The following is a 27,965-nucleotide window of genomic DNA, read 5'->3' as shown; positions in this document are numbered from 1 at the left end:
AGACTAGAACCTTGTAACATTCTTTGGTAAGTATTTGACCTACTGCAGTTTTCAACAATTAAAGAAAATACTGTAAATAGCAAGAAATACTAAGTGAGAAAATTGAATTGTTGACAAGAGATGGGTGATATTTAGGTTCAACTTCATATTAAGTTATTACGGATTTAATTTTCTTGGGTAAAAAAATCTCGTCTTGCTGTATTTTAACACTAAAAGAAGGATTTGGGTATTTTAATTCATACTGCAGGCTGGGGCTAAGGGTTGTTTATTTAGCAGCAGTACAGATACTTGGGAAGAGATTTTTAAGGGCTGTTTCGAGGATAACACAAGTGCTGTGAAAATGCATATGTTAAATCAGGTTAACACTGTATTTGATATCACCTAATACTTATTTTAGATGAAATAACCCATTCAAAGTGTTGCTAGATGATTTAAAACATTGATTAATGTTTAAACTGCTTGCTAGTAGATATTTGCCCTCTATACAGGATAAGTTTTTAACTGTTTACTCTGCCTTATAGGTTATGGTTCAATCTATTTTGAAGGAGAAGTGAATTTGACAAATCTAAATTTAGATGATATTGTGCATATCCGAAGGAAAGAAGTGATTGTCTATTTAGATGATAACCAAAAACCACCTGTGGGTGAAGGACTAAATAGGTATGAATTTATTTACATATTTAGAAAATAATCAGCTAAATCACAATTTTTTCTCCGTTAGCACAAATTTGTGTTATAAATTTTTTGCAGCTTGCCTTTTTTGACTTACTGAAAAGTGTATGATTATTGTCTGTCTACTTTTGTTTAAAAATATAAGTGATAAATGCTACACTGACTTTTTTGACTCCTTTTTTATAATATTATCAGGTCCAATTATTAGTTTCCAAAAATACTTTTTAATAGTATTCATTTTCTTATTTCTGCTGTGGCCATGCTTCACTCTTTCTCTATATTTTAGTATGAGATAGTAGCTTCTAATATCTTTTTCCACAGGTTAAAGGGCCGTAGTTAAAATGATTTATGTTCACAATTTACCAAGATTGAGTCATGAAGAGAGTGAAAATCTGAACAGCCCTATAACTAACAAGGAGATTGAGTTAGTAATCAGCTCCCCAACTCCATATGCTGGACCAGATTATTTCACTGGTGAATTCTACCAAGCATTTAAAGAAGAATTCATGTCACTTCTCCTCAAACTCTTCCAAAAAATTGAGGAGGGAACACTTCCTAACTAATTCTGTGAATCAAGCATTACCCTCATTCCAAAGCAGAACTACAGACAAATATCTTTGAATATTGATGTAAACACCCTCAACAAAATACTAGCAAATAGAATTCAACAGTACATTGAAAGGATTATACACCATGACCAAATCAGATTTATTTCTGGAATGTACAGATGGCTTAACTACAAAAATTGATGAATATAAGGAACCACATTTATAGAATGAAGGAAGAAAACCACATGATATCTCAATTGATGCAGAAAAGCATTTTTAACAAAGTTCAACACTCTTTCATGATAAAAACACTGAACAAAACAGAGATAGAAGGAAACTACCTCAGCATAATAAAGGCCATATTTGAAAAACCCACAGTGAATATCATACTCAGTAGTGAAAGACTGAAAGCTTTTCTTGTGGAATCAGGAATAAGACAAGGATGCTGAGTTTTGCCTCCTCCATTCAACATAATACTGGAAGTCCTAGCAAAAGCAATTAAATTAAAAAAAAAAAGACATTCAAATTGGAAAGAAAGAAGTAAAATTATCTCTGTTCACTGATGACAAAATCTTATGCATAGAAAGCCTGAAGATTCCACAAAAAACATATAGCTAATAAACAAATTGAGCAAGGTAGCAGGATGTAAAATCAACACAAAAAAATCAGTTGAGTTTCTGTACACTAGCAATGAATTATCTGAAAAGGAAGTTAAGCAGTTTGATTTACAGTAACATCAAAAAGAATAAAATACTTAGGAATAAAGTTAACCAAGGAGTCAAAAGACTTGTACACTGAAATCTATAAAACATTGCTGAGAGAAATTGGAAGACAAATAAATGGGAAGATAGCCCATGCTCATGGATTAAAAGACTTAAAATTGTTAGAATGTCCGTTTTACCCAAAGCAATCTACTGATGTAATACGATCCCTATCAAAATCCCAGTTGCATGTCCTTTTTTTAAAAAAAAGATTTTTTAATTAATTATTTATTTAGTCAGTCTTTTTTGGGGGGGGGGTTAGGTTTTTATTTATTTATTTTAGTGGAGGTACTGGGGATTAAACCCAGGACCTCGTACATGCTAAGCACACGCTCTACCACTGAGTTATACTTCCCCCTGACCAGTTACATTTCTTTCAGAAATAGAAAAATTCATCCTCATTTTATACAGAATCTCACCAGTACCACAGATAGCCACATATATGATTAAATGATTTTCTGTAAGCTTGCCGAGACCATGAGATGGGAAGAGAACAATCTCTTCAACAAATATTTTTGGAAAAACTGAATATCCATGTGAAGAAGAATGAAGTTAGACCCTTACCTTACGCTGTATATAAAAATTAAATGAATCAAAGACCTAAACATAAGACTTAAAACCATAAAACTCTTAGAATAAGGCATTGGAGAAGTTTCACAGCATATTGGACAAGGATTTCCTAGGCCCAACTCTAAATGCATAGGCAGCAAATAGTAAAAATAAAAAAGATGCTCAACATTGCTAATAATTAGGGAAATGCAAATTTAAACCACAGTGAGCTATCACACCCTTTAGGAGTTTACTATAAAAGAAAAGTAACGTGTTTTTGTGAAAGTGTGGAGAAATTGGAGCCTTTGTGTGTTGGTGGGAATGTAAAATGTGGCACAGCTACTATGGAAAAGAGTATGCATGGTGGTTCCTCAAAAAATTAAAGGTGATCCAGCAATTCTACTTCTGACTATATATCTAAAAGAATTGAAGGCAGGAGCTTGAAAAAATATTTACATACCCATATTCATAGCAGCACTATTCATAGTAGCCATGAGGTATACACACAATGGAATGTTAGCCTTAAAAAGGAAGGAACTTTGACACATGCTACAACTTGGATGAACCTCTAGGACATTATGCTAAGTGAAATAAGCCGGTTGCAGAAAGACAAATACTGTATGATTCAATTTATTTGAGGCATCTAGAGAGTCAGATTCATAGAAGCAGGAAGTAGAATAGTGGTTGCCAGTGGCTGGACATAGAGAGAAATGGGGAGTTGTTTTTTAATGGGTAGAGTTTCAGTTTTTCAAGATGAAGAAGTTCTGGAGATTGTTCGCAAAACAATGTGAATATGTTTAATACTACTGAATGGTACAGTTAGAAATGGTTAAGTGGTAACCTCTATCATACTTCTTTGCTACAATAAAATAATATTTAAAAAGTCATCTATTATATGCTAGTCATTGTACTAGATGCAAGGTGTACAGAATGAATAGGACATATCCTTGATTTCAAATATTGCTCTTAGAAGAAGCACATTACCATTATTATAGTCCTCTTCACACTCACTGTTTAATGATTAATACTGTGATGTTCCTCATACCTCATTCTGCAGGCATTTATTGTTAGTAGTTGCCACTATTATTACTATTGTTGTTATTTACAATAGCACTTTAAGAGCTTCACTAAGATCTTAAGTCCATAAGCACTGGACTTGGTTAAGGTTGTATGTAGCTTAAGTGTTACTAAAATCAGATAAAAGGAGTTTGACACTCTAGAATCAGATACTTAGTCGGTGTAGAGGTAATTCCTTGCTCTTAAGCCAGTCTACCTTGGGAGGCAAGACTCAAGTTTATGAAACACCTGCAGAATAATTCCAAAGTAACACAGTTAGCTTTATTTGCTGTTTATATAGATGTTACTTGGCTTTCTGGTCCTAAATATGAAACATTTACACTTTACTCGGTTGTTTATTATAGGAAGGCTGAAGTTACATTGGATGGAGTTTGGCCAACAGATAAAACATCTCGATGTTTAATAAAGAGCCCAGATCGACTTGCTGATATCAACTATGAGGGAAGATTGGAAGCAGTTTCAAGGAAACAAGGAGCTCAGTTCAAAGAGTACCGTCCTGAAACAGGTTCTTGGGTGTTTAAGGTATAGTCACTTAACCTAGTTCTTATAAACTGTAGTTGGACATTATAAACAGTACATAGTGTATAGAAGTTATAAGCCTAGTTCTTACAAACTATAGTTATAAACTTATGTTAGAAGAGATCCTCTCAAATTCTGTTTTTACAAATTAGAAAATAGGTATAGAGACACATAATAATTTGCTCAAAATTACACGTGTTGTTAAACCCCAGAGCAGTAAGGGAGCAGTTACAAACTTTATGGGCTGATGATTCAAATCCTGCACCCTATCTTGTGACCATTTAGATACACCTCTACAGTGTGGTTTTTCTAATTTGTGGCATCATTAGGGACATTAGGGAGAATTTTTGTCTCTTGATAGATCAGCTCTTCCTAAATAATTGTTATTCTTTTAAAGATTTTGGGGATGTAGAGGTTGACTTCTTTCCTTGATAGTTTAGTACAGTGGACTGTTTCTCTTCTAGGCCAGTTGGAATATTTAGCCCGTTGAAGGCCTTTGTGTATGTAGAGAAGAACTAGACAGTATATAGATGCAAAAATAGTAAGGGCTCTTTTGGATTTAGTTTCCTGTATTAATATATTCAGTAATTATATGAGTATCTACTACATGTACCAAACATCTAAATCTTGGGGAAACAGTAAAGTATGATGAATGACATTTCATTGTGCTTTAAATATTTTGATTTTTTTTTAAAGCTAATTCTGCAAGGTTGCAAGGGCAAGCATTGTGGAAACCCTTCTGAATGTAATAGTGTTAAAACTGATTTTGTTGGATTCTTCTCTTCCTTAGGTCTCCCATTTTTCTAAGTATGGCCTTCAGGATTCTGATGAAGAGGAGGAGGAACGGCCATCCAAAACTAGTACAAAGAAGTTGAAGACTGCCCCTTTGCCTCCTGCAGGCCAGGCCACCCCATTCCAGATGGCTCTTAATGGCAAACCAGCACCTCCACCCCAGGTAGAGACAGGACAATGAATTTGAATGGAATCCATGATACAGAAGTTGAAAGCAAGTCATTCAGCTAGTACAAAGCTGTTATGTGACACCTGGAACTTTGAAGAGTACAAATGTATTGGCAATCATATTGAGACAAGTACAAAGGAGGGCTTAATGTGGTACTGGCATCTGTTTTTTACTTGAGAGATTTAAAGAATTCTCTTACTGTTTGGATCATTGCTTCTACAGATTGTCATTCTTAAACACCTCACTCTCTTTCATTTGGACTTCTGAATTCTCTGCTCAGTGATCAACTTAAGATAGTATTTTGCTTGTGTAGGTTGATGCCAAGTAAATCCTACTTTTGTTGACTATCTAATATGCAGTTTATTCTTATTCTTTACCTCTGTGGATTTTTAAAAGTTCAATTAGCTTTCTGCGAGGGTTTTTAAACTCCATTTTTCTTAAGTTGTTCACTTATACTTCAGGTAATCTCTTGATATTTGTATTTTAACAATACATAATCTTTATGAAAATACATTAAGCTTTAGAATACAAATGAATTACTTGGCTTGGAGAGAGTAGGGGCTGCATTGTTTATTGCAGTTACTTGTATCATACTCTTTTGCAGTATTGTGAAGCCAGTATATGCCTTTGTCCTTGCAAGGAAAGGTTTGTATTTTAAATATCAGGTAGTTTTTTTGCCAACACGTTGAGTTTTACTTTCATTTGGATGTTGTTTATATTCAATCAAAAAATTTTTATAAAAAAAATTTTTTTCTTTGCCGCCATACTCCCTCAAAGAAGAGAACTTGAAACAGAATTTCTTTGTAAAGCATCCTCTACCTCTCAGCTGCTTAAAGCAGGACCTTTGGAATTTTCCACGCTACAATTCTTATGGCTGCTAAAATGTGCAACTTTTATGATTTATTAAATAATTTCTTGGGAGGCACTGTCTGCAGATTGTTGTGTACGTATGTTCATGTTTGCGCATGGGGGGGTCCAATAAGTGGGAAATGGGACATATGCTGACATACCTTTATACTATTTGTAGCATTTTGAATAGCCCCAAGAAATCTCTTCTGAATTTAAGAAATGGCTATAAATGGACTTGAGTTTCCAGTTACCCATATTCATTTTGTCTGAATCATATACTTTGTATAAATTCTCTTTCCAAAGTGTTTTTTAATCTTCCGTTTACATGTATTTCTAAGATAAGAGTTAGCCTTCATTTCTGCCAATAAAAGTAGTATGTAGGATCCTAAATATACAGCTGGAAAAGAAAAGCTTCTCTGTGGACAGACAGAAAATTTATGTAATGTTCATATCACATCATTGGTTTTAGGCTCTTTAATTCCCTGAATACAAATAGTAAGAGGTAACTGTAAATTTCTATGATGGCACTACACTAGGTGAGAGTTCTTTTGAAAAGTTGAGCACCAAAAAATTTCAGGAGAACAAGGTTCTAGGAAAAAGTGGTAAGGATTAAGATGGGCAATGAGAACAATGAATAGGTATCTTTTTCAGGTATCTCCTTTGATAGAGGAAGTTGGTGGTCTTTGACCTTTTGGGTGCAGGAAGCAGAAATGGGAGAAATGGGTAGATTGTTTAGATAGTCACGCTAATGTGTTAGACCAGTAATGTGTGATTCTGGAGAACTCTTCCACTGTGATGCCCAGTGACGTGAGTGAGGTGGGTGGGAAATGCCAGTGGTTGCACAGTTTTTAGTTATTAGTACCAGAGACCTACATTTTACTTGGCATGAGGAAAATACTTGAACCATCTGAATAAACTGGGAACAGCATAGTCTTCTCATCCAAGCATCAAGATGACTGTCTTCACATTGTCACCTGGCCTCCTGAAGAGATTGATTTCTGTGATGTGGTGGTCCTTCAATCTGTTGTAGCTTTTTTTCTCCTCTGTACACACTCTCAGGTTCTCTGAGGGTGGGGGGATTCTTTGAGGCTAGGAAACTGGTTTTGTTTAATGATTACATTTATTCTACTACCTTTTATATAATTTCCTCAGTCCCCTCTTTGTGTTTTATTCTTAAGCCTTGCTTTGCTCCTAAAGAAGCAGGTAAATCTAAGCAAACAGAAAACAGAAAGGTAACTAAATTTTTATGTAATCTCTTATGCCTTTTAAGTTAGAGAAAATGTTGGCAGAAAAACCTTCATCACACAGATGAATTAAGGCGGTTGCAAACATTTGTTTGGTAGTTAGAACATTTGTTCCAAAATGCTCATCTGAGACTCAGTTTTCAGCTGACTGCCTCAGTACCTTGGTGAGCTTTGATTCTATAGATTTAGCATGAGGCTCAGGTTCAGGTGATTGAGATATACACCCAGGTTTCAGAACTGTTTGTCAGATCTTTGGCATTGAGGTAGAGAGACACGTTGCTTTTTCCTCTCAGCCTTATTCTGAAATGTGACTTGTGTTCAGTACAGTCAAAGCAAACGAGTTGCTCAGAAACTTAGCATTGTTCACTTGATGAGCTCATTCAAATAAATTTTTTATAGTTGTACTTCAAAAAAAAGTTTTTTAAAGGAAAAAAGTGATTAGGGTTTAGAATAAAATTCCACTTTATCTTTTGTTTACATTTTAAAAAAAGATAAAGTGGCAGCTATCTAAATTTATCCAGTGAATCTATATATTTTATTCATATTTTATCTAGTTTTTATATATTACGTATATATAAAATAATTCTATAGCCACAAATCCTTTTGCTTCATATATTCATGTTATTGAGTCATATTCCTCCTGCAGTAATATCCATGAATGTATGTGTATAAACATGCACATTCTTGTGGGCCTTTGAAACCCTGTTATGGAATTTCCCTTGAACACAATATTGTTGACAGTGCTGATTTTCCAGCAAAATGAACATAAAACATTCTTTGCACTTAGAAAACAGGTTGTTTTGGAGGCAGGCAATAGTAGTAGTTATACTGGATTAAGCTATTTGGCTGGGAGGACAATACGAATTATTTAAACATCAGTTTGACCTTGGATTAGGTATTCACCCTTTATTGAATAAGGATATCTTGATATACTTTACTTATTTGAATTACTTTATTGGATTAAGAGATGTTTTATCTTTAGGATTTTGTTATATGAGTTAGAGAATCGAGATTTCCAAAAACATTAATGTTTCAGTACTGAAACCTGACCTTCCATGTATCTAAAGAGACAGTCATTTTACAAATAGTGTCTGTGTACTTAGTATTTGTAATGGACTTCTTTTCTTTTTCCTTCTTTCCTTCCTTAATTTCTTCTGAGTCACCAATTTTTTATTAGTCTACTTTTCTTTCTAGTACTGACTTTGAAGAAGCACTGCTCTCCCAAGATTTCTTTAAAAGTAACCTCTTTTGGGGTAGTTTATTGCAATTACTTAGATATACTTAAAATTCACACACGGGGGTTCTAGGATTTTGCCTGGACCTCATAGTTTCATAGTAATTCTTTTCCTCTGTTCACTTATTTGACGATATTAGCCTATTAGGTTTGAAGTCTACGCATAAGGGTAAAGCAAATAAAATCTTGATCCTTGGTATTCTTCAAGATAGGCTGAGTCCCATAGGACTCTGATCTAGTTATTTGATGAAATCCTCCCACTTTGCCAAAACGTGTTCTAAGTGAGCATGTCTTGCTGTTACTATTACTCGTTTGTTGAATAGTATAAAAAATTGGAGCCATCCTCCCCCTTCTTCCTTTCCTCCCACCTATAATCACTCCTTATCCTTTTATAGTTATTAGTCGCATTTTCTACCTTATAGCAAGCACTGCATTAGGCAGTAGAAATAAAGTGTTTTGATGAATATTGGATTTAACACTACTTGGTGTTAGATACATAAAATAGTAGGTTATAATCTCTGCTTTCAAGCCTTCACAATCTGGTGGGACAAATATATATATATATACACACACACACATAAATGTGTATGTGTATATATATTACAAGAAATAATATGTCATGGTACATTATGTAAAATAAGTACAGACAGTGTTATGGGAACAAGCAGAAGAGGGTATTCTGACAAGTTTACAGAGTCTGGGGAGTTTTAAAAAGTATAATTTTTGCATTTTAACTGTTACCTAGCTTGCAGTTTTGTTAGAGCAGTCCTTGGGGAATGTTCACGACTAAAGTGGCAATTCACCGTGTATCCAACACCTCAGCTTCTTGGGGGTTTTTTTGGTATGGTTATAGATGGGAGTAATCTTTTTTTTAGTGAGGATATTTGTTGAAGGGATGCAGAGGAGTAATAGATAGACCATTGAAAATAAGTTTTCAACAGTTACACTAATTGTTTCTTGGTCCAAAGAAGTCATGAAAATTTTTTTAAACCATCTGTTGTATAATAGCATCCTTTTGAAATTTTGCATGAAATAGGCCACTTGTGAAAGATAAACCAAAAAATTGTAGGGGTTTAGCAATCTACAGATGATATTATAAGAAAGATAACTGGTAGAACTCTTAGATGAGGTTGTTTCATAAATTGGCTTAGCCCCTTGTTAACATTTTACCAAGTCGTGTGTGACTTTAGGATATATTCAATGAAATGTCTGAGCCAATTAATTTTACAGTGTGTTTCAGCTTTGTATTAACCTTTTTAAACCATACTGTTAATCATGGCTGTATCTTTAAAACTGCTTAATAAATGTAAATATAACTCTTGACACATTTAAACATAAATGAATTATTCCCGGATTGAAAATGTTCCTCATGTTATTTTGTTTTTCCTTTGGGAAATCAGAGTAGACAGTTCTCATCTGACATGGTACTGTGCAGGCAGAATCCAGCTAACCTTAGGATTCAGTCACTCAAAAGATAAATTCCAAGGTCAAAGTTGTGTGTGTTAACTGGAAATTTTATTTCAAAATATTTTCTTTAAGAAAACGCAAAGTTTCTGAAGACTTTGATATTTGTCCCTTTTATTCTCTTGGCCTATTGATTTCTGGCTACAAGGCAGTGTAAGGGCAGGATAACCCTGTGTGAATCAGAAAATTACAGTTGCTAGCTAAATCAGGGAAAGCATAATCTTTATTTGAAGGCTACCATTTGTTCAGGGTGAGTGCGGGCGTAGGTTGCAGACAGCAGACCGTAACATTACAGAAGGGTGATTCCATGAATCCTCATTTAGATCCTAAGTACTAATAGAAGAACTTTGGAGTAATTGTTACTAAATCCTGATTAGCAAATTTGTTACCTCACATTATAATAGAATGGGCAGAATCTAATACTGTTTTATTCTAAATAAACTTAATATGTTCTAGAAGCTCTATGTCTATTTGATGTAATTTAATGCTGCTTCCCTAATCTTTCTGCTATCTACAGAGCCAGAGCCCAGAGGTGGAGCAGTTAGGGAGGGTTGTGGAACTGGACAGTGACATGGTAGATATCACCCAGGAGCCAGTTTTGGATTCCATGTTAGAAGAGAGCGTGCCTGAGGATCAGGAACCTGTGTCCGCCTCAACACACATTGCATCTTCACTGGGAATTAATCCACATGTCTTACAGGTGAAGTCCTAACCCATCCTTACTACACCAGGAATCCAAACTAATATTTATCTCCCTTTCATCACATCAGGTTTTTTCCTTCATTAATCACTTAAGAGCATTGAGTGGTCATTGGAATGAGAAGAAACGAATGTGGCCCATGTTTGGGCATCATTTTCCTGTTTGTGGAGGGAAGGCTATATGGAGATTCAGAAGACCTAGATTCTAACTTCAGTTTTGTAACCGTTACTATGTGATTTTTGGGCAAGTCATTTAATATCTGTGAGCACTGATGTTTCTCTATAAAATACTCATTTTATAGTTCATTTACTTCAGAGTGGTTTTGAGGCTCTAGAAAGTGCTCCACAAAAGTTAAAAAAAAAAACATAGATACAAGTTTCTTTAAGCTCTGTCTCCACTTGCTCCTGCTTATGCCTTTTGTCACATTATGAATATAGCCTTTGTCTTCTATTTGACTTTGAAATTAATTCATTGAGCAAACATGTGAGTAATGCTGTGTGCCAGGCTCTGGTGAGACTGCATATACAAAGCAGAGGAGTTTATAACTTCTGTCCTCCAGGCACACATAGTGTAATGGAGTCAGTCACACAAATTTTATACTAGCTCTGGACACAGCCTGAGACAGAACTTTTTATTGGTTGTTGTAAACTGTATTTTTCTTTTATGGCCTTTGCATTTGGGGAGCATATTCATTCTATAGGTATTACCTTTTTAGATCATGAAAGCATCTTTGCTTGCTGATGAAGAAGATGTAGATATGGTCATGGATCAACGCTTCAGTCGTCTTCCTTCTAAAGCAGATACTTCTCAAGAAATCTGTTCTCCCAGGCTCCCCATTTCAGCAACTCACTCATCAAAATCCCGTTCACTAGGTACTGTAAAAAAATGCTGTTTTACAAGAAAGCCATAAAGTTCAGCTACTCATGTATCTTCTTCTAAGTTGAGTCAACTTCCAGCAAATATCCCTCTAAAGGCATCTGATATAAGGATGCCAAAGGAAACGTACTCTTAAAAATATGTTAGGTGGGGCCTGTTTTTAAAAAAACAATATTATTTGGTGCAGATGCAGAAGTTGTATGGAGAAAAAGGCATTTGTGTTTCGTTTAGGGGCGTATTGTCCTGTACTATACTCTGTATAGTTCTAACTCTATCCTTATTGCTTTCCAAGGGCAACTGTTGCTTCTTACAATACACAAAGCTTTTCTGCTTTGCCCTAAACCTTCCCAAATTCCCAGGGAAACATTTACCTGTTTCATTTTAAAGCTTTTTCTTTTCTAGTGAGCTTGTAACTATGTGGATTGGAGGTCAAGTATTGGTATCAACAAAGCACTTAATAAGCAGGTGTAATTTCAGAACATTTTGAAAGCCAGAGGAACTACTAGGAAGAGATTTGTTTATGTTGTCTTAAAAACTAAATGTTAATTTTTCAATTCTTTTCAGTGCCCTTATTACAAACTTTCATTTAAAAAAAAAAATAATAAAACATCAGTTAAACTTTTATAACAGCCTTTTCCATAATGAGCACTACATGAAAATCTCATACTTCAATAACTAACTCCTTACTTTAGATAGGAAACAGGCAATAGTAACAAGAACTATCCTTCTAAAAGGCATATATGCAACACAAGATGCCTCAGTGGGTTCTTGTTTCCTTAAGTCTAGCACTGAGTGCTGGAGTGTTAGGAATTTGAGTTCTGATCTTACTTTTTATAGTGACTAAGAAAGGGTTGCATTTGGCATTCTGATAAGGCCATGAGCATTGGTGTCAGACTTATCTGGGCTTACCTCTCAGGCATGCCACTTAGTAGCTTTGTGGATTTGGACAAGTAACAGAACAGCCCAGTTTTCCTACCTATAAAATGAGAGCAGTAATATTCTTCACTTAAAGTTATTGAAGGATAAAATGAAATAATGAAACAATGTATACATATGGCTTATATGGAGTCTGCTGCAGGTAAGTGCTAGATAGTTTTTTAAATAGTAATAGTGTTTGTTATTAATGTTATTGTTGTTGACATCATCATCATTAGAATTCCTGCCTTGATTTCCTGATTGAAAAAGTAATTTCTGCAGAGTCTGATATATAACCTGCTTCTGGCCATCTATATCTGATTTAATTAGTTTAATAAAACTAATTTCAACTTTGCTGGTTGTTGTTCAAGAATCAATAGACTGTATTTCCTAATAGACTTTTTCTCATTATTTTAGTAGGTGGGTTGCTACAATCAAAATTTACAAGTGGAACTTTTCTTTCACCAAGTGCCTCTTTACAAGAATGTCGCACTCCCAGAACACCATCACTGATGAATATCCCATCCACATCCCCTTGGTCTGTCCCTCCACCCCTGACCTCTGTGTTCACAGTGCCCAGCCCAGCCCCTGAGGTTCAGTTGAAAACAGTGGGTACACGCAGGCAACCAGGCCTAGTCCCTCTTGAAAAGTCTGTCACCTATGGAAAGGGGAAACTCTTGATGGACATGGCCCTGTTTATGGGACGCTCGTTTCGGGTTGGTTGGGGCCCCAACTGGACTCTGGCTAATAGTGGAGAACAGCTGTGCAGCTCTCAGGAACTGGAAAATCATCAGATTGTTGAGTCTATGGAATATGGATTCCTGCCTAATCCAGTAGCTGTTAAATCGTGAGTTACATTTCCTTATGCTTTTTAAGGAAGGCAATATGGTAGGTGAGAAAAATCTTTCATTGCCAAGAGACCCAAGGTCAGGGCCCTGCTTTGTGATCTTTCTAGATAAAATCTCAGCACAGTTTTAGATAGCAGAAGATATTTGTATAATTAAAAACTAAAATGATTAATAACTCCGTTTGTATCATCAGGGAGGGTATGAAATGTATATGATACTTACCTAATGGTTAAACTGTAGTTGGAAATGTAACAGACCCAAAGCTAATGCTGCAGCATTCCTTGAGTTTTCATCCTTTTTATCGCATTAGTCATTTTTCTGTTTTCTCACTTAGATAGTTGTGATTTCTTCATATATAAGACATAGTCTCAATTAAAGCACATTTCCTATATCTTAGACCTAATAAGGTAGATGTATGAGCTATGGATAACCCGTACACAAGTATTTGGAAATAAGGAAATCTGGTAATTATATATGTTACATATTTCTACATAATCCCCACCATTAATATTATGTATGTTTATAGTGATACATGCACTACTGATTATCTATATATATACTTTTGTGGTAGTTATTAGGCAGTATACAAACAGTTTTGTACAAGATATGTAACATTTTTCTGTTCACTTTTTATAATTATAACAAATTGTGCTACCTTTACTACAGATTAAGTATCTATGCTCACCTATTATTCTTAGTTTACAAAGTTGATTTTGAAGAAATAAAAAAAAAAAAACAGCATCTCCTGTACCTCACAGTTAGGAATGTTGATCCTAAACCTAGGTTATGCATGATGTTGTGATATTTTAGGGGTTATTAATATCAATCTTAAAAATTGGATCAAGGCCAGTTTGCCTATATGCTCATCTTAAGTGAGAGTCAGTTCCTTTTATCTATAAGCTTATTAGCCGCATGACTTTTGATACCTCGCTAAGTATGATTTGAGAAGCACGTGTCCACAAATAGCTTTTGGCCATTAGATTTCATAGTATCCAGATATATTACAGAGACTATTTCCAAGTCTGATTGTACTGATTCCCATGCTTGTTATAATCTAGCTTAAGAAGCCTTGGGATCCTAAATTTATGGATCAGATAATGTGTTTGCTCAATAGATATCAAATAAGTTATTGTTTGATTTTAGGAAACAAAATGTCTTTAAAATCACAGTGGAATGTTTTACATTGTTTATTTGTCATCATAAAAAGAAACAAGTTTGATTGGCAGAAAATTCTAGCATCTGTCATTTTCTATCTTGTTTGTTATTTGCCCTTGTAGCCTAACTGAGTCTCCATTCAAGGTTCATTTGGAAAAACTCAGTTTGAGGCAACAGAAGCCAGATGAAGACCTGCAGTTATACCAGACACCTCTGGAGCTTAAATTAAAACATAGTACTGTCCATGTGGATGAGCTGTGTCCTCTCATTGTCCCCAATCCGGGAGTTGCTGTCATTCATGACTATGCAGATTGGGTTAAAGAAGCATCAGGAGACTTTTTGGAAGCACAAAGTGAGTATGGACTATGCTTCTAACCTTTGATGTCTCAGGAACAGGAGGAGCATATGTTCTTAGGAGTACACATTTCTTTCTGCCAGTGTAGTGGGAGGATGCCTGAGGTTGCAGATATCTGTAGAATTGGGATGAGGAAAATCCCAAACAGGAAGAAATTATATCATTGTTTATCAGTACTCTTATGCCCTTGTTCAAAGGAACTGTAGCGGATCAAATCCCATAGATTTATGAAATTCCATCTCTCCCCACCCAGAGAACATAGGTAGAGAGAGATTCTTCCTTCTTGCTTTTCTAAATACCACCCGTTCTTCCATGTCCAACTCAAGTCCCACTTGGTCTTCCCAACAACTTTGGTGGTTATAACTTCCCTCCCTGACCTCTCTCACTGGTATCTCTTTATAACTATGATGACCGTGTTTTTCTTAACCAATACTTTGATAAAGGGCTTTTCTAATTTGGGTACTATTTCAAGTAGAAAAATCACACGTTTCACACAACATTTCACATGACCTTTATTGAAAAATGGAGATTATTTTCAGAATGTTCCATACCACACATTTTGGAAATTGTTTATGTTCATCTCTGTGTTTGCTTCAGTTGTCTCATCTTCTTTTCAAATAGGTAAGTCATATTCCCAGTGCATGCTCCTAAGTAACTTAAGGTAGTAAACAGTGCTTCCTTTTTGTTTTCCTTCTTGAAAGGCAATATAGCGTAGTGGTTAAGAGTATAGAGTTGGACTTCAATTACTTGAGTTTGAATCCTGGCTCTGTTACATATTGCCTGTAATTTTGAGCAAGTCACTTAATTCTGTATACCTCAGTTTCTTCATCTGTAAAATGAAGATCGTAACTACTGTATAGTTACATTGTGTAGATTAGAGGTGGTTTACTCTTAAATGCTTTGAGCAGTATTATTTAGGCTCACTAAATGTTACGCTGTGCCTATAGCAGAGAATACTCAACTCACAAGTTTTCAGAACACTTTGTATTTCCTAAAGCATTTTGTGAACAGAATTTGATCAAATTAGAGGACTTCCCTCTATCATAAGAGATTATATTAGCCATAATTATGTTAGCAGAACCTGTTTACAGGAGCATAGAGTTGTATTTGTTACATAAGTACCATGGAGTGAGCAAGCTGTTATGCCACACACCTGGACCTTGTTAAGACACAGTTGAGTGAAGTAGAGACAGATTCAGGGAAATCAACTTGAGTTGTTGTTTGGGGTGTTTATTAGTTTATGTACTTTTAATGCCACAAAGTGATTCCATCTATGACTTCATATCATTGCGTTGGTTTCCTGTCGCTTTCTTAGTTGTGAAGCACTGGAGCCTAACATGGACATTATGTGAAGCTCTGTGGGGCCACTTGAAGGAGCTTGATAGCCAGCTGGATGAGCCTGGTGAATACATTCAGATTCTGGAACGAAGAAGAGCTTTCTCTCGCTGGCTGTCCCATACTGCTGCACCTCAAATTGAGGAGGAAGTCTCCTTAACCCGAAAAGACAACCCTGTGGAGGCTGTCTTCAGCTACCTCACCGGGAAGAGGATCAGTGAGGCCTGCTCTCTGGCCCAGCAGTCAGGTAGGGCATACGGTCCTTCTCTACACCCCTGCCTACTTCCTACTCACTGTCCCTACCCCTTAATTGTGGGTTTGCCCTTATGTTCTAACCTGAGTATTAGGTATAAATTTCCCAGGAAGATTGCTGGTTCCTCTAGAATATGGAATGTGTCTTCTAGTTTTCCTTTTATAACCTTAAACTTTAAATTTAATTAATTAAAATTATTTCTATTTTATATGCCACACATGCATTTACAGTAAAACTAGAAAATGTAGATGAGAAAAAAGCAATAAACTAAGTCACCTAAATCTTTTCGTGCTAATCACTGCAAACATTTCAATGTGCAATTTGTACTTGCAGTGTTTACTTTGTAATATATAATGTATATACAAATGTATACACAGAACAACATACGCATGTGAACTTTTCAAAGATGATATTCTGCTATATATATATACTCTGTTCTATAATGTCCTATAATGTAGATATTGTAGTAAATTGTTTCTTAGTATTCTTTTAATATATATAAAATGTACCATGTTAGCAGATTCCTTTTTTTGACATCTAGGTTGTACCCTCCGACCCCCCACTTCCCCCACCAACTGTAAACAATATTCTGAACTTCTTAAACTTATGTGTGTGGCACTAATTCACTTATTTCATTCAAATAAATATATACAAGTTTAATTTCTGGACCTCCTATATATATTTGTATATTTTTAGTTCCCCATCCTTTAATGAGAGGCATTCATCAAAGTTTATAAACCTTTACACGAACAGTGAAAAAAAGAGGAAAGAAACATTGCCAAAAACAGGAATGACAGAGTGACCATTACCATTACAGAAAAGGGAATAATACTATGAGAAAGTAGATGAAATTGACAAATTCCTAGGAAGATATAAATTACCATAGCTCAAGAAAAAGTAGAAAATCTTGCTGAATAGGAGTAAACCTTTAGAGGGGAATGAACTCCAGGGCCCAGGAATACCCATGTTTTTTCTTTTATGGTCATTACTACATATCAGAATCAGAAAAATCAACAACTATGAGATATCTTTTCTTCATTATTAATAGAGCGCCTATGATCAAAATTAAAATTTGAAGTGACTTCTTTGCATAGAATAGAGAGGGAAAAGTCTCTGTGAAAAGTCATCTAATTCTTTAAGGTGCCTCTAAAAAATTCACACATTTGGAGCCTTTCTCCAAGACAGAGTCACATGCATGAAATACTCTGTGTAAAACTCGATATGAAATGATTACTGTGTACCATGATTTCTCTGTGTATGTTATCTTGATTTTATCTGAATTTCTTTGGCTGGTTAAAATTCTGAATCTTAATTCTATTTTAGCCAATATTAACATCTATAAAATTTTGACACCCCCCCCTAAAAAGAAAGAAAAAGTAGAAAATCTAAATAGATCTATAAAAAAAATGGAATTAGTAATTTAAAATCTTCCCTCAGAAGAGCTCAGGCCCAGATGTCTTCACTGGTGAACACAAATTTAAAGAAGAAATAATACCAATTTTCTACCTCTCTTCCAGAAAGTAGAGGAGGTAGCTTTTTCCAACTCATCCTGTGATGACATTATTGTCCTGATATCAAAGCAGACCTATAAAAAAGCTACATCTAACAGGATATTTAATATTGAAAGACTGAATGATTTCACCCTAAGATTGAGAACACCATTTCTGAACAATATTGTAATAGATGTTGTAGCCAGTGTATTCAGACAAGATTAAGAAGCAAAAGTCGTATAGATTAAAAAGGAAGAAATAGAATTGTTTTTATTCACAGAAGGCGTAATTCTGTATGTAAACAGTCCTAAGGAATCTACAGAAAAGGTAGTGAGATTAATAAACTAGTTGAGCAAGGTATCAGGATTCAAAAATCAGTATTCAGAATTCAATTGTATTTCTATGTATCAGCAACAAATACCCAAAAAGTGAAATTAAAAGAATTAAATTCACAGTAGCATCAGAAAAAATAAAATGCTTAAGGAACAAATGTAACAAAAGTGGCTTATATACTGAAAACCATTGCTGGGGAAGTAAAAATCTAAATAAATAAGAATGCGTCCTATATTTGTGGAATACATCCCAACCCCAGCACTGTTGGCTTATTTGGCTGGTAATACTTCGTTGTAAGAGGTTGTCCTGGGCATTGTAGGATATTCAGCAGCATCTCTGCCCTATATACAAAACAGTCCTTTCCCCTCTAGTTGTGACAACCAGAAACATCTCCAGAATTGCCGAGTGTTCCCTAGGGGACAAAACGACCCAAGCTGAGAACCATTGATGGATTGGAAATTTCAGTATGTAAAGATGTCTCTTGTCCTCAAATTAATCTGTACATTCAATGCCATCTCTGTCAAAATCGCTAGCAGATGTTTTTGCAGAAATTAATAGACTGATCCTCCTTTGGAAATGTAGAAAAACCTAAACAGTTTTGAAACAGAATGAAGTTAGGAGACTTAGTGCTTTCTAATTTCAAAACTTCCATAAAGCTACAGCATTATGACAATGTGGAACTGGCACAAGGATGAACATACAAATCAATGGAAGAGTAATGAGAATCCAAATATAAAACTCTTTCACTTATAGTCAGTTAATTTATAACAAAAGTGCCATGGTTTAAATGTGAAAAGGATAATCTTACCAACAAATAATGCTGGAATATTTGGATATTCACATGCAGAAGATGAATTTAGATCCTTACCTCGCACCATACACCAAAATCAACTTGAAGTATTCTAGAATCCTACCATTTGCTCAGATTTATGTTCTTATTAACAGGAAAGTCTATGTGAAAAATCAAGGATTGGCAAAAGCTGAATGGTTGATCAGAGCAAAGAGAGATGATCTTAATGAAATGATTGGATCAAGATATGACATGCCAGTTTCTTCTAAAAATTTGTGCAGTAGATACACAGAAATAATCTTTTCCTTTACTATTTTTTGCCTAGAATACTAGCAGCTCATGGTCAAATGGGCTGCAACACTTAACACATGAATCATAGTCCAGTCATATTTTGGTTGCCTATATATACAATCAGGGAGACAGCTTGGCCTGTTAACACATTTCTAGAAGTGTTCCTGATGCATGATTTCTTTCCTCTAGGCCTCTCTAGTTTGTGAAGGAAACTCTGAGATGAGAGCCTTAGTTTCTGGCAGGACAGTACTTTAGTCATGTAAACACTGACCCAAAAACAAAAGGAAAAGAAGTATTGACTTTTAGGAGGTACGTATTAGGGCTGAAGCAGAGTGTTATTCTTTTAACTCACAGTTTAACTGGCAATTATCATCAACTGGAATTTCCATCCTCTCACATTCTGGTTAATTAGAATCTTTTTATTGCCCCAGGCCTTTGTACTTAAAATTTTTTATTTAGAGAGATACTGGACCCATGAGAGTGAAAGATTCAACCATTCTCTTCATCTCATACATACATATGTTTTTCCTTTAGGTTTGATTTGCCATTTCTGTGTCATTATATAGTATATACTAGTTGGGCATGTTTACAATTATGTCATCTCAGTTTTCACTTTGAACCAGATGACATTTCCCTCCATTTTACAGATGAAGTGCCTTGTGTAGGGTCACAGAAGTAATAGTAGATCTGACACTGAACTCTGCATACTATACAATCTATATGTAATTTAGGTTAAACTACATTGAAGACTTTTTTCCCAAGCAGAAAATGGTAAGTTCTTGTCAATATTTTAGCACTACTGTAGAAAGCACTCAGGTGTTCAGTTCTCCCTCTTTCAGGCTAGAAGAAATAAGATAATGACCCCTAGTGTTTCCCCAAGTCTGTGAATTCTCATTACCAGAGAACTTCCATTTCTCTTATAGGTGATCATCGTCTTGCCCTTCTTTTATCCCAGTTGGTTGGCAGCCAGTCAGTCCGTGAGCTGCTTACTATGCAGCTGGTGGATTGGCATCAGCTCCAGGCTGACTGCTTCATCCAGGATGAGAGACTGCGCATCTTTGCCCTATTGGCTGGAAAACCGGTATTTTCCTCTTTTCTTGTAAACGCACATATAAATTTTCTCATAGATTCAAGATTGCTTGAGGTTAAAGCAAAGAGCTTTCTTTGTAAATTGTACACTATTATACATAACTAAGCAACTTATATTTAATTTTTAGCAGAAATATTTTCAAATTATATAGGTACAACATGTACAGTGGGGAGAAAATTGGTTATATAGAAATCAAAATGTTAAAATTCACTATATCCCATATCATAGTGATAAACAACATAATTTACCTGTCTTCCTAGACATATGTCTATTTCAACATATATGCATGCATATTTACCCTTGTATATATTCAAATAAAATGAATTATATATAGCAGTTCTGCAACTTTTTTTAACACACTGTATCTGAACATTTTTTCATGCTGTGCGGCCTTTTTCTTTTTAATAGCTACTTTTAGTCCATTTTATGGATGATGTATCATAATTATTTTAAGCCAGTTTTCTGTTGCTGCCTACTGTTTACTTGCCATCAATTTCCAAAAATGAAGTAGCTAATCAGAATTTTGTCACAACGTTGGCAGCTCTGGGCAGTGAGTGAGAAGACCTCTTTGTTCTCAGTGGTTCTCATCTCTTCTTAGAGAACTGATTGTCTAAGTCCACCCTGTCATCTTCCTCCAAGGGACTATGTGTTTTATATCTGGATCATTAACACTGCTTTTTAAATCATTTAAAATGCAACTTGAATGAGTGAACAACATGCAGACCTGGGCAGTAACCAGTACCAGATAATGTATAATGTAGAGCTGCAATGGCAATTTTGTTTCCTACAGGTATGGCAGCTCTCAGAGCAGAAGCAAATCAATGTATGCTCTCAGTTGGACTGGAAACGTTCCTTGGCTGTCCATCTTTGGTATTTGCTTCCCCCAACAGCCTCCATTTCCAGGGCACTCAGCATGTATGAAGAAGCATTTCAGGTATATGTGTTTAGAAGAGCGAAGTAAGAGTCCTGGTAGGAGTTTTCTTTTTGCTAGAGAAGTACTGCGGAGGAAAAAACCATCAAGTCGTATTTCCTAATACTCTTTCCTCAGTGCCTTCTTTTTTTTTTAAGTACCATAAAGTTGAAATGGACACCTAAAATCTGATGGGAAACTTCTTCAAGTATCTACTTCTATTTTGTTTAATGTAATGAGTTTCCATAACTGACTTTCTTATTGCTGTTTTCCTACCCCAGCATCAGAGGGTTTTTCTTCATTCCTAATGCTATCTTATTCCTTTATGAATTCCCTGAGACCTCAGTATAGCCCCAAATTAGCGTATTTGAAATTTGCCTCTAATTATTATATCTCATATTCCTTGTCCATGTTATAAAGAATTATTACTGTTTTTAATGCCATCATTCCGTTCTTTTCTTACTGTTCATTCTAATTGTCTTTGATATCATTTGCCAGAATTACTTCTCAGGAAAAAAAGAACACTAAAAAAAAAAAATGAGTGTAATATGAATTATGGCAATAGAGGAGGTGGGATTCGTGAGAGCTATCTGAGGTCTTTGCCAGTCCATTGAAGGAAGGTGAAATATGTCTCTGATCAAAATAAATTTAAAATCCTTGAGACATTCTTTTAGAGAATGTCCCATCGTTCCTAGTACACATCCGAGTAACTGAGACATGACAGCATCCAGTGAAACACACTAGCAGCTGATGTATTGTTTTATCAAATTCTTCAGAATACCTCTGAAGGTGACAGATATGCCTGCTCCCCACTTCCCTCATACCTGGAGGGCTCTGGCTATGTGGTAGAGGAGGAGCAAGACTCACAGAGACCTCTTCAAGACGTCTGTTTTCACCTTCTAAAACTCTACAGTGACAGGTAAATCAGAGCCATGTGTTAGTCATTTGAGGGCTCCTGAGCCTAGGGAGTCCTTTTCTGAGAGATGTACCTCAAGGTGCCAGAAATAGAGAAATCAAAGCCAGAATGGGATAGTAACCCTTGTTCTCATGTGAGGTAAATTGGTATGACTAAAACTCTTAAAGTGTAAGGAACTGCACTACCCAATATAATGGGCCACTATTCACCTAAGACTATTGTAATTTAAATTAAATTTTTAAAATATAATTGCTCATTCACACTAGCCATATTTCAAGTGTTTAGTAGCCTCATGTGGTAATGGCTATCTTATTGGTCAAGGCAGATTATAGAACATTTCCATCATCACACAAAGTTCAGTTTGATAGCACTGATCAAGGAAAACTACTCATTGCTTGGAGAGGGGTTAGAAACGTAAAATGTCTGGGATCTTGGGTGAAAGGGAAAAGCTTTAGTTAGTAATCCAAGGCCCAGATCTTTAAAATTTGCAGGTGGGGGATCTTAGCTTATACTGTCCTATGGTCTGGGACTTGCAAGCTAGGAATGTAACACATAGACTGGTCTGGAATCACTGAAATCCCTGGGCCCCCAGCAGAAGAAAAAGCTAAAGTCTTTAGGGAGACTTTCAACTCTCAGGTACCTGGATTTCTGTACAAATAATAATACCCACTGTAGACAAAATTGAAGGTGAGAATTACAAGCCATAGAAAGAAATAACCATCATGAAGGCCAGTTCGCTGTTGAAACAGAAGTAGTACTCCAGCAACTTCAGATAGTACAACAATCGGAAAGACACTAAGACAACTGTTTTTTAAGTTAATGGTTAAGAAAAGTAATCGACACTATGAATGGAAGGGTAAGAGTTTTGAAGACTCCCTTGTACCAGAATGGTACAAATATAGACCAAACAGATATCAGCAAACCTGTGAGAAGAGCCACAGGAGAGAGGAGGTGCCTTGGTTTTCAGTAGGATCTATAATCTGGCTGAATTTCAAGGAGGAAGACTGTAAGGCTTATGATGCTTCTGCTCCTGGGTGCCTGCCTTTATTGTTTTCTAAGCCGTAGCCAAAATAGCCAACGCATCAGGTGGTCTGTCAGCTGGGTATGGTAACTCTCAGCACATTCTCCTTTTGCAGACATTATGATCTCAATCAGCTGTTGGAGCCTCGAAGCATAACAGCAGATCCTTTGGACTACCGCCTAAGCTGGCACTTGTGGGAGGTGCTGCGGGCTCTTAACTACACCCATCTCTCAGAGCAGTGTGAGGGTGTGCTGCAGGCCAGTTATGCTGGCCAGCTGGAAAGTGAAGGGCTCTGGGAGTGGGCTGTCTTTGTCCTCCTGCACATCAGCAACTCAAGGTGAGAAGCCATTGAACGCACTGGGTGCATCTAGTACAACACAGCAGTGCCAAAGAAATCAGTCTCTTAGGGTTAAATTCAGCAAGTAAGTGTTTAGAATGTGTTTTGGGTCCAGCCTTTTGATAATCCTTAAGACAGCTCACTCTGCAGCCCAGACTTTCTGTATTCATGTGAACAAATTAGAAATGAGATTGCTTTTGATTAGTGCCAAATCATGCTATTTATCTTAAGGCCTCTCAGTCTGAGAAATCTCTGTGAACTGCAGAATCTCTGTGAATCTTTCTAGAGATAAGATTTTAAAAACCTATAAACTTGGAGTGGGAAATAATTAAGTGGAAAGGGAAGGATATGGCCAGGCGGGGAAACCCCATTAACTTAGGCACAGATTCCTTGAATGTGGCATGTTTAGAATTATGCAGAATTAGTGCTGGCTAAGTTGCCTCAGTGGATCCATGGAGTAATTTCATGGGTTGGGAGGGAGGGCCTCTGCTTTTTTCTGTCTGCTGGCTTTCTCCCTTTCTGTCATTCCCTTGCCATCCACCCACCACCCCTCAAGTTTGATAGTATTGTATTTACCTATTTGCCAAATACAACCTCGCTTGGATATGTAATGTTTTCTTAAATGAAAACCAGAGAAACACATTTTCTCCATGCTGTGAATGACATAAAGTTAGAGTTTGTTAACGGTAGGAGCATGGTGTAACAGTAAGAACAAAATATTTATACAGTACTTTGTTATATAGTGCTTTTATATATTTGTATGCTGTTGTAAGTACTTTAAATATATTAACTCAGTGCTCATAATGAACCTCTGAGATAGACACTCTTACTGTTTATTTTATAGATGAGCACCCCAAGGCATAGGGAGATGAGGTAACTTTTGCTCAAAGTCACATAGCTAGTAAATGGCAGAGTGAGGCTTTCAACTCAAGATACCCTGAGTATGTGCTCTTAATCATTGTGCTGCACCATCTGTCATGTTGTAAGGCATGGAAAGAAGTTGAGTTCTGTAGTCCTCAACTGATCTGTAAAATCATAATGTTAATCTCTATTCAAAGGTGATTGTGAAATTAAAGGAGTAAAAGTATAAAGCATCTAGCACAACCTTCTCTCTAAGGACTTTGTCCTTCCTCTTCCCCCTTAACAGGAAGCAAAATGATCCCAGACTTTTCCTTTGAGTTTATTTAAACACATTCATGGGGAATTTCACATAGTAAAGGGCTGACTGATGGGATGATTGATGATTGGCTGTGGGGAAGCAGATTCTGTTTCCTGAAAGAGGTTGGGGGAGATCTGTAACAAAAATGGTTGCTCTTTGGCCCAGACAGAAAAGGACTCTCATTAAGGGATCTTGAGCAGAAATAATGAGTTTAGCCTAAATCTAGTGGTAAAGAGAAAATAAATGAGGACGGCTGATGGCTTTAAGGGGAAACAAGGACCTGGAAGAGACCTTACTTTTAAAGACTACTTAGTTTACTTGCACTGACCATGTAGGAGGGAGGGGAGGGAGAAAGTTGGGAATGAGCTGCGGAGGACTGTTCTCTGGAGTCTAGAATTATCCTGTCCCAGTCTTTCACCTCCTGTTAACTAGAAAGGAAACAAGAAATGAGCCTAGTGAGGAGAAAGCCTTTTCTGGGCAGTGGGCAACCTTCCCCAGAGTATTAGTTTTCAGGCTTTTTTTTTTACTATGTTTCTATTCTATTTCATTTTAAAAATTAATGCTAATGTGATGGCTTTTTTCCCTAAGCGACATTTGAGGTAATCTGTAAAGGGTCAAGACCTGTAGTTTAAGAGACTGCCCCAGGGGCCACTCTGAGCTGTCTGAGGTAGCCTTCTGTATCAGTGAGGATGTTATTTATTCCAACTTATCTTTCCACCTATAGCATGCGTGAGAAAGCTGTTCGAGAGGTGCTTACCCGGCACTGCCAGCTATCAGAGACTCCTGAATCCTGGGCTAAGGAAACTTTCCTGACCCAGAAGCTTTGTGTGCCTGCTGAATGGATTCATGAGGCCAAAGCAGTGCGAGCACACATGGAATGTGACAAACATTTGGAGGCCCTCTATTTATTTAAAGCAGGGCACTGGAACCGCTGCCACAAACTCGTCATCCAGCACTTAGCTTCTGGTGAGTGCTTCAGGCTAGGGCCTCTGTCTCCTGGAATCACCCAGATTCTTCCAACATATGACCCCATGATGAGTCAGGCCAGAGATGATGCTCAGTACAGGACATGGCAGACTTGAAATAGATCATACTTTGTGAAAGTTCTCTGCAGAAGATGCTTGGTGAGGAGGAGGGGCTAGGAGGGGCAGGGGTCAATAGCAATATTGTTACATTACCGTTTGCCAGAAATATTTTTGATATACAATGATTATGTTAAGCTCTTTATTTATTTAGGGAGTTTAGCAACACCAGATATATCTGGGCAACTAAAGCCGGGAATTATTCATTCACACTGTTCTTTAGAGAATTTCAAAATACCTACTGTAATTTTCAAATCTGACCCAGCATAGCTCTCCCTTTCTTCCTGTCTTGGATTTCTGCCATGTCCTTCCTCTGTGCACTTTTGGTCAATATTTTGTTTCTTCAGATGCCATTATTAATGAGAACTATGACTACCTGAAGGGGTTCTTGGAAGACCTGGCACCTCCAGAGCGTAGCAGTCTAATCCAGGACTGGGAAACATCTGGGCTTGTTTACCTGGACTACATTCGAGTCATTGAAATGCTCCACCATATACAGCAGGTACTGAGTTCCTTAAACCATGGCCTGATTCTCCTTTTCCCTTGCTTGTAAAACCACAGAGACCTCAAAAGGCCTGAACAGTGATTTGAAAAACTCATTGGCAGAGATGGCACTATCAGCAAGAGGGACGTTTCGGTGAAGCTAATTTGATGTAGCCATTATGACAGCTCTTTGATTATCAAAACTTATAAAAGCATTTTTTTGTGCTTATTGCCAAGTTGGATGTACAACGAACATTCCTAAGGCTTGTCCATCATCAGTCTCCTCCTCTTGTCCAGCCCTAGTTTGAGTGAGAGGCTCAGAGTTGAGAAATACAGTCAGGTCAGAGGTTTGGTGAGGATAATTGTTTCACATAACAGTTGGCATGTTTTAATATTGCAAGTATTACGGGGGGCAGTCTGGTGAAGCCCATGTATGGATTGCTAATGTTTTTAAATGCCTGAGATTTAAATATGTAGGATTACACAAGAAACTAATTACACTAAAATATAGTTATTAAAATATTAAAAACTTGGGGTAAGTAATAAGTGCTTTATTAACATCTTAAATAAGCTCCAGCAGTGGATCTACTAACTACTGTAATTTTGAAATATATTTAAAAATTGCTAACAACTGTAATGTGGTATGAAAGTAGCTATGATTTCCTGGGTTTTTTGTTTTTTTGGTTTTGTTTTTTGGATTTGACCAGCTTTATTTATTGAAAATGGTACATATATAAATATTCTTAGACATTTTTGCATCCTACAAGGCTGAGGATTCTTGTGGGTTTTTTGTAGGGGTATAGGGTTTTTTTTCCCCTTTTTTTTTCTTCCCCCCCCCTTTTTTTTCCCCCTTCCCCCCCCATTTTTCCCCCTTTTTTTCTATCATTTTTCTCCCCCACCTTTTTTTTCTCATTTGACAGGAGGAGGGTCTCATCCCAAGTCCTGGGTTGCTGCCTAGGTCCAAATTGATAGTGTTTTTCTTTAAAAAAAATTTTTTTTAACTAAAGGAAGTAAAAGGAAGAGGAAAAAGCAGTGTTTCTAAGCCAGTCACCTGATTTTGTTGTGTGAGTTGGAGTATGATTTCTGTTGATATCAAAATCACAGTCACTGTTAATATCTACATTAATGATTAAATGCTAATTCTCAGTTAGAGTCAGGAGACCTAAATTAAATGCCAGTTTGGGCTCCACCTTTCACTGTGTGCTCTGAAGAAGTCAGTACCATGTCTCTGAACCCAGATTCATGTAGATTTTCAGTGCCATGTTACAGCTTGCTGGTTACATGAATGGTGATCTCAAGATTTTCCCAGTCCAACGCCCTGAATACTATATTGCTTTCCTGTTGTGTATTAATGCTAAGGTCCTGTCTTGTCCTCAGCAACTAGGCTAGATGATGGTGACATGACACTGCCAGCCAGCTTCTTGGGCTTTCCCCTCCCTACCTCATTCTTGTTTCAGAGTTTTGCATAGTCAGTGTATGGCTAGGATTGAGTTGATGGGAACTCCTCTTGGCCTAATTGGGTTCTCTGCTTCTTTGTAGGTGGATTGCTCAGGTTATGAACTAGAGCAGTTACACACCAAAGTGACTTCACTGTGCAACCGGATAGAGCAGATCCAGTGTTACAATGCCAAGGATCGCTTGGCACAATCAGGTCAGCCTCTTGCCTCTTCCCCCACTCCTGCTTGCTCACTGCCTGTCTTTATGATTATTACCCCCCCACCCCTCCCTTCCTCACCCCCAGTCCTTGG

The 27,965-nt window shown here is 36.7% G+C and overlaps 1 protein-coding gene across 6 annotated transcripts in view; it reads left to right on the top strand.

Annotated features, from left to right (window-relative positions):
- The window catches only part of NUP98 (nucleoporin 98 and 96 precursor), an 81,703-nt gene that overhangs the window by 52,264 nt on the left and 1,474 nt on the right, over positions 1-27,965 (top strand). For 5 of the 6 annotated variants that reach the window (XM_015238498.3, XM_006203394.4, XM_006203395.4 and 2 more), the window contains 15 exons: positions 522-660; positions 3,952-4,129; positions 4,917-5,081; positions 10,396-10,578; positions 11,294-11,450; positions 12,787-13,216; positions 14,495-14,724; positions 16,043-16,309; positions 20,143-20,300; positions 21,100-21,243; positions 21,996-22,138; positions 23,272-23,493; positions 25,377-25,618; positions 26,082-26,236; positions 27,757-27,868. In XM_015238498.3, the coding sequence (XP_015093984.1) occupies positions 522-660; positions 3,952-4,129; positions 4,917-5,081; positions 10,396-10,578; positions 11,294-11,450; positions 12,787-13,216; positions 14,495-14,724; positions 16,043-16,309; positions 20,143-20,300; positions 21,100-21,243; positions 21,996-22,138; positions 23,272-23,493; positions 25,377-25,618; positions 26,082-26,236; positions 27,757-27,868 (2,925 nt within the window). The remainder of the gene's footprint in view (positions 1-521; positions 661-3,951; positions 4,130-4,916; positions 5,082-10,395; positions 10,579-11,293; positions 11,451-12,786; positions 13,217-14,494; positions 14,725-16,042; positions 16,310-20,142; positions 20,301-21,099; positions 21,244-21,995; positions 22,139-23,271; positions 23,494-25,376; positions 25,619-26,081; positions 26,237-27,756; positions 27,869-27,965) is intronic. The other variant, XM_031680930.2, reaches the window with a different exon arrangement.

This window comes from Vicugna pacos, chromosome 10 (genome assembly GCF_048564905.1).
Source record: "Vicugna pacos chromosome 10, VicPac4, whole genome shotgun sequence".
Taxonomy (NCBI): Eukaryota; Metazoa; Chordata; class Mammalia; order Artiodactyla; family Camelidae; genus Vicugna; species Vicugna pacos.
This window is presented reverse-complemented; position numbering and strand designations above follow the sequence as displayed.